Here is a 15482-nt window from a genome sequence, read left to right on the forward strand (position 1 = left end):
TTGCCTGTTAAGTCTGTGCACTCTCTATGACATTATTGCACCAAACGTTCTTGATACCCATAACACTTTTCCAATGCTATAATAAAGTACGTCCCCAGGGTATCATAATGGATGTCATGGTGGGCAAAATCTAGCTAAACGGTAAAATCTCTCTATTTATTATTCCAAATTCAATAAAAACAGGAGGAAGGAGAGAAGAAAAGCAGTCCCTAGCACTGAAGGATGGAAGGCTACTCATTCAAGATCAAAACAACTGATACTATATAAGGAGAAAATCATTTTCATTTGATTATATATCTACAAGGTTATACATTTTTAAATGTTCAGCTTAATAAGCTATAACCAGCACTTTCCAACAAAATAGTCTTATCTGCAATATAATATGGTTTAGGTTTCCTCATAGAAACAGAAATGTAGGATTTTTCTTATCCCCTTTTTCATTGACTGACCCTACTCTTTCAAATTCAAATGAAGAGTAAGTAAACCCCTCTGCACAGGTGCCATTAAAAACACTATAACGCAACATCACAGGCTGGGCACGGAGGCTCACACCTGTAATCCCAGCACTCTGGGAGGCTGAGGTGGGCAGATTGCTTGAGGCCAGGAGATCGCCACCAGCCTGGCCAACATGGGGAAATCCTGTCTCTACCAAAAATACAAAAATCATCCGGGCATAGTGGCACACACCTGTAGTCCCAGGTACTCAAAAGGATGTGGCAGGAGAATCGCTTAAACCCGGGAGGTGGAGGTTGCAGTGAGCCGAGATTACACCACCGCCCTCCAGCCTGTGACAGAGAAAGACTCTGTCTCCAAAAAAAAAAAGAAAAAAAATTAGAAAGCAAAACAATTTTTTTAACATTAAACAGAAAATACTTCTTCAGAGCATTAAATCAAGTTCAGTAACCAGCAAGTCTAGTGAACTACTGAAAAGTTTTACATAAACGCAAAACTACTCTGAAACACAAATCTTATTAGATGTAATAAGAACAATCCTAGCCTGAAAAGTTACCTGAATTCTTCTTTAAGTTGTACATACATATTTCTCCAAACAGAAAACAGCCTAAGTCCCTAGTCAAGAGAAATTGTCAACTTGTGATCGTCTGCATGAATAGAGAATGTAATAAATCAGGAGTGGAATCAATTACATACATGTATTAGTACATGGGTATGCCAGATGTTCTGAAACTGACTCTTCATAATAAAACAGTAACTCAGAAGGAACAGGAAACTTGGCACCTTCTAGCTCTGATGCTCGGCTCCCAAAGCCGTGGCCTTTCAGTCAGACACAAGACTGAGGGTGAGCTACCTTCCCTCTGCTTGCTGAGTATGAAACACGGGATGAGGGGGTGAGGGCAAGAGGAGAGGGCAAGGAGCAAGGCAGAGAAAAGCAGTAAGGAAATTAATACCTGTGGTTTAAAAGACCTTCCAGTAGCTGTGACTATCTGAAAAAATAATTTCAAATTCCCGTGCCGTCAGAGCTTGAGATGATTTATTCCAGACCACATCTGGGAGAAATAATTATAAAAGTAAAAATGTACTCAACATCTGAAGATTTAGACCCTATCCTTAAGAAGCTTACAAGATTTAGCAAAAAGATACTGGAAAAGGTAACTAAAGATTCTCACTGAGAGAAATTAAGAGATGCCAAAGAGTTCCGTGCTAAGTATTTTCCTTCTCAATCCTTTTGGTGAGAAGGAAAAGGGTAAGCATGATTAAGGATAAGGATGTTTTATACAACCAAGAATGTTAACACAGCCTATGTGACCAAACTTTGGTCAAGACAGCAGGTGGAATTTTCAATGCAGGGCCCAATGTTAACAACCTAGGAGAATATTTCAAGCAACACGAATACTTACTAACATTTCCAAAACTGTACTTTTCACAATGATTGGGGTTTCTCTGACTCCTCCAAGAAAAGACGTCAAATTCTTTTTTTTGTCTTCTACCTCACAGTGTTTCGCCCATAGAAAGTGTTCAAAAATGGCTAAGGTTGATGAAAACCAAACACAGACCGGACACAGAGGCTCACGTCTGTAGTCCCAGCACGTTGGGAGGCCAAGGAGGGTGGATTACCTGAGGTCAGGAGTTCAAGACCAGCCTGACCAACATGGTGAACCCTTGTCTCTGCTAAAAATACAAAATTAGACGGGCATGGTGGCACATGCCTGTATCCCCAGCTACTCAGGAGGCTGAGGCAGGAGAATCACTTGACCCAGAAAGCAGAGATTGCAGTGAGCCAAGATCGTGCCACTGCACTCCAGCCTGGGCAAGAAGAACAAAAATCCGTCTCAAAAAAAAAAAAGATAAAAGAAAAAAGAAAATCAAATATAATATTCTAACAGCAAGGATTTTTACTCATGCTTTTTATCATTTGACATGAAAATATAAGCCTAACCATACACTATGTATAAATGACTTTGTTCTGTATGTGGGGCCTAGACTGGGGATCTAATAAAACAAGTGAATTTTTCTTGGTAGGTACGTCCTGGCATGGCTCAGCCCTTTTAAATCCATTTCTCGTTCTCCAATATCCCTCCACCCGATCCTGACCGCCGGCAAGAAGGACTTCTGCCATCCTCACTTCAGTTAAAGCCTATTGGGTTAGGGTCACAGTAATAAGCAAAGACGGTTCAATTCTGTAATTTGACTATCAATGAAATCATTACAGTGTAGTAGTTTACTGTATAACAAGAAATAAGATTTTAATAGTGCAAGGTGATTTAATCAGAATTCTGGGAAATATGACTCAGTCACCTTGACACAGGGGTCACGGGAAGGGGGGTAGGTCTATGTTTCAATGTCATCTCAGAAACTGCTCATATCTGTGCTGGGTTCTATTTTTGTTCCATAAAGCTAGCCAAGTGAACTATGTTTTAAGAGGACATGCAGTTTCCACTTCATATCATTCACTGCTAACAATCATTCAAAAATCTACAAAATGAACATAAAGGAAAATAAATCTCTAATTTGTCATTGAACACTGCTGAACACCTCACATGAACTGCTTATCAGAAATAAGGTGAAGAAATATTGATTCTTTTCATCCAGATTGGTAGAGTGTAAATAATGCTTGAGTTAAATATTACCATGTTTCCCATGTACAAAAAGCACAAAAGATAAGCTAACCATCCAACAGTCAAGACTTAATGAACACTGTCACAAACATTATTTACACAAGAATCTATGTTATGCCTCTTCTTCCTACTCTTCTGATAAGTATGAGTCTTTCTCAAGATTCCCTTCCCAATGTCGTTTTAGGACACAAAATCTCCTTCAATGTTTTAGTTAACAGAAGATCAGAATAATTATATTTGATTAGTCCTCAAATTTAAATACTAATTTTCTTCTGCATGAAGCTTAAGATACAATTTACTTATAAGGTACACATTTCTGCATTTAAAAGAATAAGGTCATTTAATGGTTTAAAAACCTCTTCCAATACGTCTTACCTGAAAGACTGATCTGTTCCTAGTCTGTTCTTCCCTGTAGCTGTGTTCACACTGTGTCCTACCAATAAAGCTTCTAGGTTAGAATCAGGATAAAATGTGTGGTTTTTCTTACTTTTATTCATGTAACTAATGTGTATAAAAGAATACTCTTTTTTCTTTTTAGACAGAGTCTCACTCTGTCACCCAGGCTGGAGGTCAGTGGTGTGATCTCGGCTCATTGCAACCTCCGCCTCCCTGGCTCAAGTGATTCTCCTGCCTCAGTCTCCCACGGAGCTGGGATATAGGCGTGCCCGCCACCACATCGGCTACTTTTGTATTTTTAATAGAGATGGGGTTTCACCACGTTAGCCAAGCTGGTCTCAAACTCCTGACCTCAGGTGATCCACTTGTCTTGGCCTCCCAAATTGCTGGGATTAGAAGTGTGAGCTACTGAGCCAGGCCCAAGAACATTCTTTTTTTTTTTTTTTTGAGAGGGTCTCACTCTGTTGGCCAGGCTGGAAGGCAGTGGTGTGATTTCGGCTCACTGCAACCTCCGCCTCCTGGGTTCAAGCAATTCTCCTGCCTTGGCCCCCTCAGTGGCTGGGATTACAGGCACCTGCGACCACACCCAGCTAATTTTTTGTATTAGTAGTAAAGATGGGGTTTCCTCATGTTGGCTAGGGTAGTCTAGAACTCCTGACCTCAAGTGATCCGCCCAGCTTGGCCTCCCAAAGTGCTGGGATTACAGGCATGAGCCACCGTGCCCAGCCCCGAGAACATACTTAATTTAGATATGGGTCTGCTAGCAAGGCTTAAATGTAGTTCATTTTAAAATAAGTGAACATACTCTTCAGTATGGAGCTTAAAGTCTAAGGAAAATCTACGAGCTTGTCAAGCCTCCCTTTCCACTCCACACAACCTCACTGAAATGTGAAATCAGTGCAATTTCAGGGCAAACTCCGCTCCCAGGAGGTGCGGCCTCCTTGCAACCCTTTGCCCTTCCCAGCTAGTCCGAGAAACTCAGGACCTGCACTTCATCTTCTTTCACTGCTCAAAAAGATTCTAATCAACGCCACTCCAAAAGTAAACATGTTTCCTCACGAGAAACTTGAAGTGACCTTAAGATTATCTTTACTTAATTTTACAATTTCAAAATTAAAGTTTCTAGGTTAGAATGAAAAAATCCAACTACTGTGCAGACAAGAACATTCTTAATTTAGACAGGGGCCTGCTAGCAAGATTTAAATGCAGTTTACCTTTGAATAAATACAATTTTACTACTTTACAATATACAGCTTGAAGTCTAAGCTTTAATGAACCAAGTTATTTTGTAATCAAGATTTATATGCAAATACGTACTTCTGAAGTACTTGAAAGCTATTTACTTAAGTGAAGCACTTCCAAGTTCGACCTTGTTTACACTCTAAATTTGTTCAGAAAACCCACCCTTTCTTCCTTGATTGTGCAACATTTATATATCAGGGCAATCACCAGTTGCCAATCTGCTTATAGTGTATGAAAATGAAGTTTTATCCTGTGTATCCACATAGCAAAGAGCCCCCAAATTTGTCATCTCCAAAATGGAAGTCTTTTTTACCATCTAAGGCCGAGTGAACATGAAAAAGTCATGCATTAATGTCATCATGGAAAACTGCCCCAGATCCAAGAGTAATTTCAAAGATTACTGAGGGATTTTCTCTAAGAAAATAAATAAATAACCATCATCAGGGCAATCATCTACAGAACTTGGTTTAGAAATAAATTTTGAGGCCGGACACAGTGGCTCACACTCGTAATCCCAGCACTTTGGGAGGCTGAGGTAGGCAATCACCTGAGGTCAGGAGTTTGAGACCAGCGTGGCCAACATGGTGAAACCCTGTCTCTACTAAAAATACAAAAATTAGCCAGGCATGATGGCGCACACATGCAATCCCAGCTACTCAGGAGGCTGAGGCAGGAGAATCACTTGAACCTGGGAGGTGGAGGTTGCAGTGAGCCGAGATCGCACCACTGTACTCCAACCTGGGTGACAGAGACTCCATTTCAATTAAAAAAAAAAAAGAAAGAAATTTTTAGGTTGGGGGCAGTGGCTCATGCCTATAATCCTAGCACTAAGGGAGGCTGAAGTGGGAGGATTTGCTTGAGCCCAGCAATTCAACTCCAGCCTGGGCAACATGACAAAACTTTGTCTCTACAAAAAAAAAATACAAAAATTAGCCAGGCATGATGGCACATACCTGTAGTCCCAGATGCTCAGGAGGCAGAGGTGGGAGGATCACTTGAGCCTGGGATGTGAAGGCTGCAGTAAGCTATGATCATATTGTACTCCAGTCTGGGTGACAGAGCAATATTCTGTCTCAAAAAATAAAATAAAATAAAATGAAATAAAATAAAATAATAGCCGGGCGCGGTGGCTCACGCCTGTAATCCCAGCACTTTGGGAGGCCGAGGCGGGCGGATCACAAGGTCAGGAGATCGAGACCACGGTGAAACCCCGTCTCTACTAAAAATACAAAAAATTAGCCGGGCGCGGTTGTGGGCGCCTGTAGTCCCAGCTACTCGGGAGGCTGAGGCAGGAGAATGGCGTGAACCCGGGAGGCGGAGCTTGCAGTGAGCCGAGATCGCGCCACTGCACTCCAGCCTGGGCGACAGAGCGAGACTCAGTCTCAAAAAAAAAAATAAATAAATAAAAAATAAAATAAAATAAAATAAAATAATAAAATAAAATAAGACGGGCGGATCACGAGGTCAGGAGATCGAGACCATCCTGGCTAACGCGGTGAAACCCTCTCTCTACTAAAAAAAAAAATACAAAAAGCTAGCTGGGAGAGATGGCGGGCGCCTGTAGTCCCAGCTACTTGGGAGGCTGAGGCAGGAGAGTGGCGTAAACCAGGGAGGCGGAGCTTGCAGTGAGCTGAGATCCGACCACTGCACTCCAGCCTGGGGGACAGAGCGAGACTCCATCTCCAAAAAAAAAAAAAAAAAAAAAAAAGAAGATATTACAAGTCAAACTCAACTCCTGGTTATACTGACTGGACCATCCTAAACCAGGTATAGAGACTTCCTGGTCAGAGTAGGCTTTTTGGGGCCAGATTTCAAGCTAGCTGAGTTCATACCATCCCATCTAGTCCTTCATTTCCTGCGGGGTGGGATCACTCACCCTCCTTCTCAAGAGGCCACAGTCACCACTGTACCCGCTGCTAAGTGGTCGCCTCCCTCCGGGGCCTGCCTTCCTCCAGAGAAAGTCTAAGTGCCCCTAAGCACTTAAAAATGTGCTTAAAATGTGGAGTTTAAAACTCCACTTAAAAATGTGGAGTTCACTAAGCTGAACTCCAATTTCATCCTTATGGCTCACATACGGTCCTATTGCTTACTCTTATGCTGTAAGCTTGGGGAATAAAAGGGACTCAGGCTCTGATGGAGAACACACTTCTTTCAGTGAGGCCTTTCAGGGTGTATTTAAGCTTTCACAACACAGAGAAAGAACTCAACTTTGAGAAATCAGGAAGTTGTGTTTCCCCCCCCCTCAAATAAATAGTTTGCTGAGTAGCAGTATTGGAAATTAATCCAGGAAATTTTTTAACTACACATACAGGACATTTGTCTGGACATCAACACAAGACTCATCATCAACAAGTCCGTATGAAACCATAATAATGACTATAAAAAGAAGAATCTGGCAAAATGATACTACAAATAGATTACTGAAAAGAAATGGAGTGTGAGCCTACTTCGTATAATCACAGAACAACAGATCTGAAAACATTCAATCTTTGGGATTTAAAACTTTCTGCTCTGATTTCAAAGGATGCTGTTCCTAATAGTATACACCAAGCCCAATGGTTTCTCATCAACAAATGCAAGTAGTTTTGCAACAGTCTCTACTCCAAGATATCGAAGTTCTTGTAATGAATTTCAAAAGATTCTAATTCAGAATTTGGGGAATTTTTTTTTTTTTTTTTGAGATGGAGTTTTGACCTGTCACCCAGGCTGGAGTGCACTGGACTGATTTTGGCTCACTGCACCCTCCGCCTCCCAGGTTCAAGCGATTCTCCTGCCTCAGCCTCCCAAGTAGCTGAGATTACAGGTGCACACCACCACACCCAGTTAAGTTTTTCTATCTTTAGTAGAGACGGGGTTTCACCATGTTGCCCAGGCTGATCTCGAACCCCTGACCTTGTGATCCACCCGCTTCGGCCTCCCAAAGTGCTGGGATTAGAGGTGTAAGCCACCACACCCGGCTGGAAATTTTTTTAAAAATCTTCTACCAGTCACACATAGTTCTGAAGCTAAGATTTAGAAGTGTTAAAAATTCTGTTTTGAGAAAGTCAACACATTTATCAACATTAAAGAAACTTGTGTATGTCAAAAACACTGTAAATATATAAAGCAAAGATAAAAAGGGAAAAGTATCTGCAATATGAATGGCAAAGATTTACTATCAATCCATAAAAGGTTCTTATGAATTAATGGAAAAAAACTAATATCCCAGGAGAAAAATGTGGCACTATGTTAAATTTCAAAATGGAAAACAACTAGATTTCTTTGATGTTCAAATCATCTGTAATCAAACAAAGTTCAAATATACAGAAAGCACTGTTCACCTATAAAACTGGGAAGATTTTTTTTTTTTTTTTCCTTTTAAGGATGATTCTCCATGATGACAAGAATATGGTAACACCAGTATTCTCAGAGTGCTGGTGGGAACATAATTTGGTTAAACACTTTTTGGAAAGCAAGTGATCAATATGTATGAGATCTTCCAACTAACTGTATTTCAAAGGCTCTAAGGATATTAACCTTGCACATAAAGTTTTGAGAAGGTATTTGCTGCAAAAGTATATTTAGTAATAGTAAGTGGAAATAAATGAAAAAGTTTGATACATCTATGTAATGTAATATTAAGTAACCACTAAGATTTTTGAAGATTTAATGACATGGAAAATTTTTCATGATATATTAAGCAGCAAAAAACCTAGCATGCAATAGGATATTTAGGTAAACTATATAACGGTAAAAAAGTATTTTCTACATATTAACAAGTATTTTCTGAAATATTAACTGTGATTATCTTTGATGAAATTGCTTAACTCACTTTTCTCAATCTACCTATTTTTATACAGCAAGCATGGATTACTTTTGAAATCATAAACAGGGTTAACAGACCAGGGCTATTAAGTAACAGGCTTTTTAAATGCTTGAGTCTAATAACTGCAGGTTAGTTTCCAAAAATTATAAGATATTTATCTAGAATTTTCTAACCCTATTATACTCCAAAATGTAACCTTGACTTATTGACATATAATTAAAAGGTTTTGTTCCAAGCATGATTTTCTACCAAGCAGATCTACCAAGAACTATTTTCTCTTCATAAACCTGATTTTAAAAAGAATAGGTGAAAAAACTTGGTGCAAGCTACATAAATAACTACATATTATTTTAAACTAAATTCCACTTCTAAGGATTTTAGTTTTGGTTTTAAGGATAAGCATGTAGTTCTAATGTTTTCTTTGTATAGCTTTCTTAATGGAATATACTGCCTAAGAAGAAAAAATCTGTAACAGCACTTTCTACACTGTAAAGCACTGTACTAACAGGACATCATCCTTTTAATTTAAATTGTCCATTTCCTGCCCTAATCATCTCTGAAAAAGAAATTTGTGTACAGAATTGCAAGTATGTTTATGCAATTCCTTTTAAAGTTATCCATGCACTGTTATCTTCTATATAGCCTCCTTAAAGAGGTCACTCGTTCCCAGGAAGCAATGACTCTCTTTTTTAATACCCTCCCCTCCTGCATTCCCTCCCTTCCTCCTGAAATCCACTCGTAACCCCCCTACTCCCACCCTCCAGCCCCAGTGCTGTGATTTAGTGATGATTGACTTCCAATCACCTGCACCTGGTAAAACTTGAAAGCTTCACCCACCGTTTTGCCTAAGACTTTGGTTTCATTGAAACAAACAAAACACACTGGATTTCCTTAGAACACTATTTCAAACCAACAGTCTTTAACAGAGTATGTGTAACTACGCAGGCTAAATGAAGAATTAACCTCTTCCTTCCTAGGCCCAAATCACTCCAAGTCAAAATCAACAAACAATTTGGTAGAAAGGAGTACGTCTTCAAAAAAGAAAAAGGTTCGTCAGTAAACACCTAAGTCTACTAAGTACTACAGAGTAGTCAATAACGTCACCTTAATTAAGAGTGGATTTTTCTAGAGCGTGAAAAGTGCAAACGAGCTGCAGAAAGTAGCGAGGCGCGGGGAGGGGTCTTGGGACCTGCAGCAACCCTATTCCACCCGCTTTCTCGGCCCCGCTTGCTTCCGCTGAGAAGGGACCCAGCGAGAAGGCTGGGACCGTCGGGCCCGGGTGGTCGGCGTAAGGAGTCCACCGTCAAGCTCCTCGGTCACTTTCAAGGTGACAGCAACGAGATCCGCATCCGTCCCTTCCGCAGGCTCTGCGCTGGCCCACGTGAGACCCGCCTCCGCTCCGCCAGCGCTGCCACCCCCTTCCCCCCCTACCCGCCCCAGCTTCAGCCCCCAAGCTCCCGGAACGCCCCCTCCCCTCCCCGGGGACCGGTCTCCTCTCCACCCCGGCCGCGGGGCAGCGGGAACAGTCCCCAGCCCGCACTTACCCGCAGCTCCTTCAAGCGCCCAGGGAGCAGAGACGCAGCGGCGGGGAGCGCGGGCGCCCTTTGGACCGCTGGCGGGGTCGCCGCGGACCCGCCCCGGAGGTCTCGGGGGCGGTGTCTGCACCTGGGGGCGCGCGGCGCGGCACCACCCCAGCCCTGCGGCGGCTACCAGGAGGGACCCGGAGCCCCGGCCTCCCCGCCTCCCCGCCTCCGGGGCCGCCAGGGGGTGGAACAGGGCGGGGAGTTCGGGAAACTTGTAAATAGCCGAACTCGGGCCTCCCGCCCCAACCCGCGGCGGCTCCCTCCGAAGGCTCCCCTCCAGCGGCTCGCGGCGGGAGACCAAGGCCAGCCGCCACCCCAGGGAGCGGCCGTCCCGGGAACCTGAATGACGTGCGAGGCCGTACCTTGGGGCGCTGGACTCCGCTCGGCCGCTCCCGCCCTCCGCTCGCGCTCCCGGGTCCCAATCCCGACGCTCCGCGCGCTCCCGGGCTAAGTGCGGACGCGCCCCACGCCCCGCGGCGCCAGGCCGGGACAGCGCTGCACCTGTTGCCACGTGCGACGCGGGGCGCCGCGGCTGCCACTGCCGCCTGCGCACCTGGCTGCACCGCGCGTCCCGGGACCACACTCGTCCCCGCAGGAGCCCAGGGCTCCGCCGCACCCAGCGCTGGGGCCCAGGCCGGGCCGGCGTAGGTGGGGGATCTGCCTCCTGCTTCCCTCTGGCCACCTGCAGGCCGAGGGGCCTCGCACCGCGGGGCGGATAGAAGGTGGGACCGTGGCAGAATTATTAAGGCGGAGACGTGCAAGGAAGGAGTCGTGATTGTGTCTTAGAAGGGCTGATTCGCAGTCTGTATTATCTTCATGCTTCTAGCAAGTTTACTAGCAAGTGTGTAATAAAGGTTAAAGAAAGGAGCTTCCCAGCTGTTAGAGCTTCAGATACAACGTGGAAAGGAGTCTAGAACCCCAGGGAGAGAAACTAGGCCCGACCCACTTTTCTCTAAACACAAACATAGTCCTCGCTCTTTGCTAAACTGAGCGAATTTCATCCACAGCTGTCTTTTAGGCCCGTGAAATATTTTCTTCTATAAAACATATTTTTAATAGAAAACTTGTCCGAAGATGCTATTCTGCCTGTGAGAGATGTAACATTACTGAACCACGAAATGTCAGACAACCTGAGAACAAATTTTTAATATTTCTTCTTAGTTACCTGGATTGTGGTTTGCTAAAAGCTTTTAAAGAGAAGTGAACGTTTTTGGAGAATAAACCTAAGGACGCTGTATTTCACAGTTTTCTATACCATGAATATTAGAATAACTGACAGATGTCTTGCCGTTGATAGTTGTAAAGCCTTTTCACATGTACAATGATCCATTCTTTCCTGACTACAAAACCCAGGGGTATAAAGGTCAGATTATCTCCATTATTCAAATGAGGAATTGAAGCTCAGAAAGGTCAAGTGACTAGCGTAAGGTCACACAGCCAGTGAGGGCAAGTGCAAACCCAGCAAGCCTAACTCCTAATCTCCTTTTTTAATTCCATTACATAACGACGCTTCTCACTTGCTTTTGAAATCCCTGTTGTAAAGATAGATGCAACTGCCTGTAATCCCAGCACTTTGGGAGGCCAAGGCGGGTGGATCACGAGGTCAGGAGATCGAGACCACGGTGAAACCCCGTCTCTACTAAAAATACAAAAAAATTAGCCGGGCGTGGTGGTGGGCGCCTGTAGTCCCAGCTACTCGGGAGGCTGAGGCAGGAGAATGGCGTGAACCCGGGACGCGGAGCTTGCAGTGAGCCGAGATTGCACCACTGCACTCCAGCCTAGGCAACAGAGCGAGACTTCGTCTCAAAAAAAAAAAAAAAAAAAAAAAGATAGATGCAACTAACATGATCCCTGTTGTTAGGAAAGGCATGTGATTAATTTTAAATAGATATAGTATTAAACACCACCAGATGATTCTCCCTATGAAAAAGCACACAGAAACAAAACAAAACGCTGACATACTTTCTGCAAGTCACGAGGCAATTATGCTAATTAGCAGCAAGCCTCCATCCCTAAGCAGAATACTTCTTGTGTTAAACATATCATTTAATCTTTGTAACCCTGATGTGACCTAGATGATTTGGTCTAAACCCCACAATCCTATTGTGTGGCTTAGTTATATCTATAAATATAGAACCAGTTTTACTTCATTTTTGTATCAGATGGTTTGAAGGGGGAAAAAGACTATCCTCTGCTAAGTAATTAGAGCCACTTTTGCAGGCACTGGGGAATCTGAAACTTAACTTCTAATTGTCTCCACGTAAAAACAGAAGTTAACTTCTAAGGACATCTTCAGGGACTCCTCAAGGCAAATATTCATGAAATGGGGCCTATTGGCTTTTCTTTTCATCTTGGTTCTGGGCATGTTGCCATATTCCTGATTTCTGAACTCTGATGCTGACCTGCTACAGACTCCAGGAACAATATTAAGGATAAAATAATAACTCACATAACTTTGTGGCCCTTTATCCTAAAAAAAAAAAAAAAAAAAACTCAATTTTTTTTCCTCCATGAGAAAATGCAAATTAAAACTATATTGAGAAACCATTTTTTCACTTATCAGATTGTCAAAGATTAGAAAGTTTGATAACTACAGTGTTAGTAAACATATAGACAAGCAGTCACAATGAAAATATTAATGTAAATTATCATGACGTCCATAGGGGTTAGGTCAGGATACCTAACAATATTGCAAATAAACATGTAAGAGTTCATCTTGGCCCTGCGTGGTAGCACGGTGACTCACACCTGCAATCCCAGCCCTTTGGGAGGCCGAGGCGGGCAGATCGTCAGGAGTTCGAGACCACCCTGGCCAACATGGTGAAACCCCATCTCAACTAAAAATACAAAAATTAGCCCAGCACGACAGCAGGCGCCTGTAATCCCAGCTACTTGGGAGGCCGAGGCAGGAGAATCGCTTGAACCTAGGAAGCAGACTTTGCAGTGAGCCGAGATTGTGACACTGCACTCCAGCCTGGGCAACACAGCGCGACTCTGTCTCAAAAAAAAAAAAGTTTATCTTACAACGCACATGAGAAATGGTATGTATCTACAACCTTGTTTATTTCAGCGTTGTTTATAATAAAATATTTTTTTAAATACAAATATTCTTTAGTAAAGGACTGGTAAATCATGATACAGGCATAAAATGAAATCCTATGAAAGCTTTTAAAAAGAATGAGAAAGCTCTTTGTACTATTATGAGATGATCTTCAATATATATCATGTGCATTTTTTAACACAAAACAATTACCTAATAGTATGCTACAATTTCTACTAAAAATGAGGCAATGATACACACGTGTATGGATACTTATATAGATATGTTTGTATAAGCATGAAATAAGCATAAGCTTCCAGGCATGGTAGCTTGCACCTTTAATCCCAGCTTTTTGGGAAGTCTAAGGGAGAGGATCACTTGAGCCCAAGAGTTTGAGACCAGCCTGGACAACTTAGACCCTGTCTATAAAAAATACAAAAATTAGCTGGGCATGGTGGCATGTGCCTGTAGTCCCAGCTACTCTGGAGGCTGAGGTGGGAGGATGGCTTGAGTCCAAGAGGTTGAGGCTACCATGAGCCATGATTGTGCCACTGCATTGCAATCTGGTGACAGAGCAAGACCCTGTGTCAAAAGAAAACAAAACAAAAACCCATAAAATATCTGAAGAGATATACCAGAAGCAGATAGTATTAGTTGTGTCTTGAGATGGGAGTTGGATAAAGGGCAGCATTTGAAGAAAAACTTGTTAGTAAATACAGTTTTGTACTTTTTTTGGATTTCGAGCCATATAAATAACAGAACCCATTCTAATATTTTAAAATGTTTTCCCACATGAAGTTTTGCCATCAGGAATGACGAAAGTTTCTCTGTGAACGAATTTCACTTATAGATAAAATAAATGATTGGCCAGGCATGGTGGCTCACATCTGTAATTCCAGCACTTCGGGAGGCCGAGGCAGGCAGATCACCTGAGGCTGAAAGTTCAAGAGCAGCCTGACCAACAAAAAAACCCCGTCTCTACTGAAAATACAAAAATTAGCTGGGCGTGGTGGTGCATGCCTGTAATCCCAGCTACTGGGGAGACTGAGGCGGGAGAATCACTTGAACCTAAGAGGCGGAGGTTGCAGTGAGCCAAGATCTCGCCATTGCACTCCAGCCTGGGCAACAAGAGCGCAACTCTGTCTCAAAAAAAAAAAAAAAAAAAAAGTTCAATAGATGCTTTCGACCCTATTTCTTCTCTAGTTCGTCTAAAAAAGACAACTTTGGTATATAAAGCTCTAACACAAGTGTGGTGAAAACGATGAATTAGCAAATTCCTTACAATTTTATTAGCAGTGACATCTCCCTAGGGTAGAGCTTCCAGCTAACTTTCCCAAAGTTGCATTCAATCAGAAATGAAAAAAGTATTCCAGGCCTTAATTCTCAAGGGGAACTCCAATGGAGTCCATGGAGCCTTTGTTCCCAATCCAGGTCCCTTTTCTTGTTATTTATGTTTCCTTATACCACCACCTCATTGAGAAGGGAGTTGAACGTCTTTAAAAGACAGGAACAGTACATTTTAAAAATAAATACTTCAAAGTGTAGGTATTTTTAGTGTAAAATGGGATTCCCGGAAAAGCACACAGGTAACAGTAAACATAGTATTGAGCAACAAATTAAAACACTGAGCTTGCTAACCACTTACTAACAGTCATTTTCAAAAGAGGCTGATAGTTTCTCAAAGGAAGAAAAGCTTTTCCTAGCACTGAATTTTAAGAAAAATTTTTGTCGCTCATTTTCAATTCAAGACTACAAAATGGAAAATGACAGTATACTATTAAAATACCATAAGGAACTTCATGTGGCTATTTTTCATGGTGACTGTGAATAAAACTAGAAGTTTTTTTCTTCTTTTTTTCTTTCTTTCTTTTTTTTTTTTTTTTTTTTAATAGAGATGGGGTCTCACTATGTTGCCTGTCCTGGTCTTGAACTCCTGGGCTCAAGCAGTTCTCCAGACTTCGCCTCCCAAAGTGCTGGGATTACAGGCGTGAGCCACACTGTGCCTGGCCAAAAAAACAAAAGCATTGTAATAAAACTCAACTTGAGGAAGTTACTCACCCAGACAGGGACCAGTCTTACAACAGCATAATGAGATCAAGGATTGGCTGTAAATAGAAGCGTGGAAAGACAGCAGCTTCTTCGGATAAACTTCTGAAAGTCAACTATGCTCCCGGTAAAATGTGAACATCTCCACAAATCCCTTGGTGCAGAGTAAACACAGTTGCTTTATACAACATTCCAGAAATTTTCTTGTGAGCACTCATTAGATAGGTGCTGAAGCATTGTAAGAAGTTGCGGTAATCTCTGGCAAAGTCCCTGAATGCTGGAATTTTGTGATACTG

General features: G+C 42.4%; 1 protein-coding gene across 1 annotated transcript in view; it reads right to left on the bottom strand.

Annotated features, from left to right (window-relative positions):
• The window catches only part of LOC144330572 (uncharacterized), an 83546-nt gene that overhangs the window by 39740 nt on the left and 28324 nt on the right, over window positions 1-15482 (bottom strand). The window contains exon 2 of the mRNA XM_077942763.1: window positions 10062-10798. Coding sequence (XP_077798889.1) covers window positions 10062-10798 — 737 coding nt within the window. The remainder of the gene's footprint in view (window positions 1-10061; window positions 10799-15482) is intronic.

This window comes from Macaca mulatta, chromosome 8, assembly GCF_049350105.2.
Source record: "Macaca mulatta isolate MMU2019108-1 chromosome 8, T2T-MMU8v2.0, whole genome shotgun sequence".
In the NCBI taxonomy this organism is placed as follows: domain Eukaryota; kingdom Metazoa; phylum Chordata; class Mammalia; order Primates; family Cercopithecidae; genus Macaca; species Macaca mulatta.